The sequence below is a fragment of the Cryptomeria japonica genome, chromosome 3 (genome assembly GCF_030272615.1).
Source record: "Cryptomeria japonica chromosome 3, Sugi_1.0, whole genome shotgun sequence".
Lineage (NCBI taxonomy): Eukaryota > Viridiplantae > Streptophyta > Pinopsida > Cupressales > Cupressaceae > Cryptomeria > Cryptomeria japonica.
Window position 1 is genome coordinate 829,523,958 of NC_081407.1, and position 6,966 is coordinate 829,530,923.

The window sequence follows — 6,966 nt, forward strand, 5'->3', positions numbered from 1 at the left end:
ATAAAATAAATTAACTTATCCTTTTGCTTAAAAAGCCTCTAGAATTAATTAATTAATATAAATTAATATATTTTAATTATTTCAACAGACAAGAAAATTTATACTGATACATATTTTTTTTGAAAGTTTCAACGACACAAATAATGATTGTAATTCTCAATAAAGCTTACCACTCACTCTCTGTTGGACAGACTTTTTCTCTTTCCCTATTAATTACAGTCACATTCCACCATAAAAATGCAATTTCCCACAATCCATAAAAATGTAATTTCCTACAGCCCTTGAAAGATAGTGATCTCGATATCTACAAATTCCCACAGAAATAACAAGAAACTTACATCTTGCACTTTCTCCTTTCGAATACCGATTACATCAAATAGCAAAAATGAAGAATTGAAAGCTAAACAGAAGTTTCGTTGTATTACTTGGCACACACGCTAAAACAATATGCTTATCACATACAAAGCAATCAATGGTATTTTTTAGACCAAGTCCGAAACTCTAATAGAACAAAACCTAATAAACCTAATTCATTACTTGCGCGATCAATGGTATTTTTTAGACCATCATATCAAAATTGGTCATTGATGCCTACAAATTCCCACTAAAATAACAATCAAACAGAAGTTTCATGCTATTCTTTTCTCCTTAAACTGAGATAGGAACACATTTTACCATCCCATATAAATCCTAAACTATCTGTGGAAGAAAACTAAAGCTCTCACGCATTTACAAAGGACAAGGGCGTTTCTTCATGGACCATAGTAAACCACCTCTGTCAGGATGCAGAGGAAATAGTTGTAAGGTTCTCTGCACTTCTTCTTCTTTATCCTGGACATGAATGGACAAAGTTATGACATGAATATGTATTGATTTTTATGTCAAAATATGAAAAAAATTTCAAGAAATTTGATTACTTACCTCAACATAAACCTTGTCTTCCTTGTCTTCCAACTGCTTTGATTGTGTAGGGAAATCCAAATCTAAAAAATATATTTCTATATCAACTGGATAATTTAGAAAAAGAAATCTAAACAATAAAATATTGAGCCACATTCTTCTTTTCAGACTGATAACCCTAGCCTGGACCTAGCTTGATTGCTAAACAGTAAACAGTCTTACTGAATTCATGCAGTCAACTCTCTATGTATTTTATGTATTCTATTTTATTTGTCAGATTACAACACTCTGATTCATCATCAGATAGACGAAAAAACACACAGATTATTCATATATCAGATTTTATGTTTACATACAAACCCTAATTCCAGATTAAAAAAAATACTTTCACCTAGATTTATATTGCAAAAATTTCATTACTATATCAGTAGAAAAATCACATACTTGTGGCTTGTGATTGTTCATTCTTGCATTTTTCTCGAGATTTTGTGTTTCGAAACCAATCTAGAACATTTTTGGGTTGGACTTGGACTCCTCCGTTTTCCTGTAACACAGCAGTAATCGCCGCTATCTGGGCTTTAGAGGGGTTTCTGTTTCCAGAAGCCCACATAGAGGCTAATATCTGTTTTTGGTGCAATGTTGGCCTCCATCTTCTCCTTCTCACCACTCTTGAATATTGAAGCTGCATCTCCCTTCGCCTTGCACTCTCCTCTACACTCAATGGAAGAATTAGCCTCGGCCGCACTACAGCGAAAAAAAAGAAAAACCATCATTGTAATGCCAGAAAAGGGCAAAAAAAAATCTCAAAATTTAAAGGGTTTTTAACTTACCTCCGGACTTCCCTCGATCCATTGACAGCTTTACACTATGAAAACCCTACAACACAAAATTTTTACTATGGAGGCGTAGCTCCCAAACCTGCACCTTCTATGCCGTTCAAACAAGTGAACCCTAAATTTTTACTATAGATGAGAAGACGTTGAAGAAAATGAACATGGCTAGAGAATATAAATAGGTGGATGGTTAACCGACCAAAAACATTATATCTGTAGGTAAGAGAAATAATATAAGAAAAATAAAATTGTTTTTAATAATAATTTGGCTTAATTTTAAAAGTTTGGCAATATTTCTTTGTCAATGTAAATTTTAGAATTTCGTACAAATATTTGTCTTATTGAAGGACAAGTCTTAGGTTTGTAGACAAATTTGTGACCATGGATTTGTGATTCATATTCATATGAAAATGTCATGTATATTTTCCTAATACATAGTCATTTTGATGATTAGTTATATTAACAAGAGACGCAATGCGTCATGTCCCTGCCAATAGTATGGAAGGAGAGGGGGAGAAAGGGAGAGATATATATGGAGGGAGACATAGAGAGATAGAAAGGGATAGGGAGAGAGATAAAGATAGAGAGATAATGGTGGATAGATATAGATAGAAAGGAATAGGTGCAAATTGTCGTCTCATATTCACATGAATGAAATGGTACACACTTTATTTTATTCATAGAATATGTGGGTCAAGTAGTTAAGATATTTGTGAATATTGATATTGGTTTTTTAAGTTTAAGTTTAAATTTCATTTGATAAATAGTTGGCTTAGCATTTAGAATGGGTTTTTACAACTCTACCATCTACAACTTATGTTCAACTTGTGATATATAGAGATGTAGTGTTATGGGCTTTTAAGGCTTGCCACCAAGAGATTGAACTTTAAGAATTTTTTTTTATTGCATTCAAACTACACAATATGTTTGAAAGACTAGTAACAATACCTTTGAGAATGTACTAAGTGCAATATAAATATGAACATGTAAAAATGATCACGTTAAGATATATAAAAATCTAAATATCAATAAAAAAAATTAAAAAAATAATAATCTTATTAATTTGATAAATAATCAGTCAAAATGTTTAAAAATTAAATATAAATTAAAAATTAAATTAAATTAAATTTAAAATTTTTAAATACTAATAAGAATAACAATTTCATAATCCAATAGAGGTGGATCATCCAGAATGCGAGAAAAGCACATTTAGTATAAAAAACCTCGTATCTATTTTGATCCCTGCAAAAAGAGGTGTTTCAATCCCTGCAAGAAGTGAAGCAATTCAAAGTGTTTGAGCCAAAAAAACGTGGCAAACAAGGGTTGTAACCATGATAAGGTCATGACCTTTATAAATAAAGATGAACATTTCCTTTCTTGAGAAGCGAAGTAAGCAAATAAAATGAAGAAATATACACAGAACATTCAAAGATAATTTTCCTTTGAAGAGAAACTTTGATTTCTGAGTTTGGAAACCCAATAAAAATCATAAATTGCAGAATAAACACTCAGGGAGCTTACCTGCAGTCCATGTATCTGTAGCAGTGCGAGCTTTCGGTAGAGTCTCTTTGAGACCTATTTTATTCGTCAATGCCGGTTGTGTGAGCATGTTGGGTCTAGGATTTCAGAACCTTGTCGATAGAGCAACCTTCTTCGAGAAGCTTCCACAAACAAATGTGATTCTTTGTCTTCGGCTAAGGGTTTTGTTTAGCCTTAATTTCGGCCGATAAGTGAGAAAATAGCATTTTTCCATTATTTTAATTAAATATCCTTTGTAAACTAATTGACTTGTGGAATCATTTAGTGAAAAGACTTTTCCTTCGGCAAAATCTGCAAACCCCTTATGTTTTATTTTGCCTTCTTAATCATCTTGAATAGACATTGAAAGACCTCACAAACAAGGACCTATGAGAACATCCCAAAGTCTCAAACATATTGGTATAGCCATAGACACTTGATTTCCCCCTTTGTTCAATATATCTGATACCAATAAGAAGATATGGTTGTGAACTCTCGGGTAAGTGAACAAAGATGGTGGTCAGAAAAGTGGACACACCCAGAAAAAAACATGAAAAACAACAAAACGTGCATGGGGTATTTCAAATTTAAAGAACCCCGTACGTGTTTAGGCTCGTTTTACTGAGCCTAACTAAAGCTAAACTGCATACGGGGTTTAAAGTATAATAACCACGTATGCAATTTAAAAACTAAAACCCCATACATGGTTTAGAAACTAAAAACCTTGTACGCGGTTTTAGTTTGTAAACCACGTACACGTTTGTTTGTTAATAAAATGCAATTCATTTAACATTCCATTAGGTTTTTTGGTAGGATATGTACATAAAATATAATATTTAAGTATAAGTGACATTTTATAATATATACTTTAAGTTATATTTTATGTATATATTGTTAGGATGTTTGAGAGTGGTTCCAGATCTCTAAGAGTTATAATGCAAATTCTAGTTTTTTGAGTATTCTTAAAAATTTCAAACTTAGTCAAATTTCAGTAATTAGCATGCTCATATCAACATTATCTCTCTCGTCTCTTCCCTACATTTGCCTTCTTTCTTCCCTAACCCCTACCTTTTTATCTCTTAGGCATCTCCCTCTCTACTTTCTTCCCTCTCTTGGGTATTTCTCCCTCTCTACTTTCTTCCCTCTCTCAGGTATCTCTCCCTCCCTTTCTCATCTCCCTCACCCTCTTTCTCTTTTTCATCTATCCCTCTCTTTATCTCCCTCTCTCAAATATCTCTATCTCTCACTCTCTCCCCCTCTCTTCATTTTCTCTCTCTCTCTCTCTCTCATTCTCCCCCTCTCCCTCCCCCTCCCTTTCTCTTCCTTTGTCAAGTATTTATTTCCCTCTAACTCTCTTTCTCTCTCCCCCTCTCGATCCATTTCTCTTTCTCTCAAGTATCTCTCCTCCTCTCTATCAAGTCTCTGGATATCAACCTCTCTCTCTCTCTCTCTCTCTCTCTCTCTCTCTCTCTCTTTCTCTCTTAAATTTCTCTCCCTCTCTGCCTCTATATCTCCTCCCCCTCTCTCTCTCCCTTTTTCATTACCTCTCTTTCCCACTCTCTCCCTCTCTCCCTATCTTCACACCTCTCTCTCTCTAGTCTCTTGTTCCTTCCATCCCTTCCTCCCTCTCACTTAGACTCTCTTTATCTCTCACCCTCTCTTTCTCTCTCTCTCACCTTCCCTCCCTCCACCTCTTAGGTCTCTCTTTCTCTCCTAATCCTTCTATCCACCTCTTAGATCTCTCTATATCTCCCCCCCGCTCTCTCTCTCTCTCTCTCTCTCTCTCTCCTCTCTCTCTATTTCCCTCTATTTTCCTCTCTCTCTCTCCATCTCTCTCTCCCTCCCTTTCCATTTCTCTATCTCTATCTCCCCCCCCTCTCTCTCTCAATCTCTCTCTCTTTCTCTCATTTATCTCTTGTCTCTCCCTCTTAGTCTCTATCTCTCTATCTCACTCTCCTCCTCTCTTAGGTGTATCTCTCTACCATTCCCTCCCTCTCCTCCCACTCTCTCCATCTTTAGGGCCATATGGTATTTGTTAGGGATCATATGGTATCATTGGGATCCATGCATCTGTCCTAAGGAGTCATAGGACACCATATGACCCATAACAACACATAAGAGGTCATATGGAATCCTAAGGGGTCATAGGACACCATATGACACCAAATCATGTCCTAAGGGTTTATAGAATACTATATGACCTCTTAGGACACCTTACGACCCATAATGACACCATATGGAGTCCTGAGGGGTCGTAGGAGAACTTGAACTTGGAGGACACCATTTTGTGTTTTTTCATGTCAGAAGGTATCTTTTATGTTATTTTTTATGTCATATGGTACTCGTAGGGGTCATATGGTATCCTAGGGATCCATGCATATGTCCTAAGTGGTCATAAGACACCATATGATCCATAACAACACATAAGAGGTCATATGGAGTCCTAAGGGGTCATAGGACACCATATGACCCCTTAGCAAATCATACGACCCATAATGACACCAAATGGTGTCCTAAGTGGTTATAAAACACTATATGACCTCTTAGGACACCATACAACCCATAACAACACCATATGGAGTCCTAAGGGGTCAAATGGTGTCCTAAGGGGCTATAGGAGACCATATGACCCCTTAGGACACCATATCACCCCTAATGACATCATATGGTGTCCTAAGGGGTCATAAGGTGTCCTAGGGGTCATAGGACACCATAAGACACATAACGACACCATATGACCCTTAGAACACAATATGACCTATAACATCATCTAAGGAGTCATATGGTTTCCTAAGGGGTCATATGACACTATATGATCCCTTAACACACCATAAGACCTATAATGACACTAAATAGTGTCCTAAGGGGTCATGAAACACCATATGACAATTCAGGACACCATATGGTGTTGTTATTGGCTGTATGGAGTCCTGAGGGCTCATATGGCATCCGATGACCCTTTAGGACACCATATGGTGTCGTTATGGGTCGTATGGTGTCTTAAGGAGTCATAGGACACCATATGACCTCATACAAAAAATATGACCTCTAATGACACCTAAGGGGTCATATGGTGTCCTAAGGGGTCATAGAACACCATATCACCCTTTAGGACACCATACGACCCATAATGACACCATATGGAGTCCTAAGGGGTCATATGGTGTCCTAAGGGATCATAGAACACCATATGACAACTTAGGATGCCATACGACCCATAATGACACCTAAGGGGTCATATGGAGTCCTAAGGGGTCATAAGACACCATATGACCCCTTAGGACACCATAGGACCCATTAAGATTATCCAACCAATACATCCACATGATCCAAAGAAACCAATACATTCATCTTCTTCAAACATTCCACTTTATATCCTATCTTCTTTAAAAAAAAGAAAACTAGCCTCCTTGCCATCTTCTTATCACCTCATCTATATGCAAACAAAAAGAAGATATATTGGATGGAGAGGAAGAGAGATGGGAATTGGGTATGGAGGAAGGGAAAAGTGGAGAGAGGGAGAGGGAGGGGGAGAGAGAGAGGGGGAGAGAGAGAGAGAGAGAGAGAGAGAGAGAGAGAGACAGAGACAGAGAGAGAGAGGCACTTTGTATGCACTTCAGAAGGGAAGAGAGGGAGACAATACACATACATACACACATATGTGTGTATATATATACTCAATATATATATATATAGACATATATATATAAATATT

The 6,966-nt window shown here is 36.5% G+C and overlaps 1 protein-coding gene across 1 annotated transcript; it reads right to left on the minus strand.

Moving 5' to 3' along the window:
* Nucleotides 1-429: 429 nt before the first annotated feature.
* On the minus strand, nucleotides 430-1,865 carry LOC131054812 (WUSCHEL-related homeobox 8-like). Its single transcript, XM_057989423.1, has 4 exons — nucleotides 1,731-1,865; nucleotides 1,345-1,644; nucleotides 922-983; nucleotides 430-831 (listed from the first exon to the last, which is right to left on the minus strand). Exons 1-4 carry the CDS (start codon nucleotides 1,750-1,752, stop codon nucleotides 730-732), a joined length of 486 nt encoding a protein of 161 aa, XP_057845406.1. The 5' UTR covers nucleotides 1,753-1,865; the 3' UTR covers nucleotides 430-729.
* Between the last annotated feature and the right edge of the window lie 5,101 nt (nucleotides 1,866-6,966).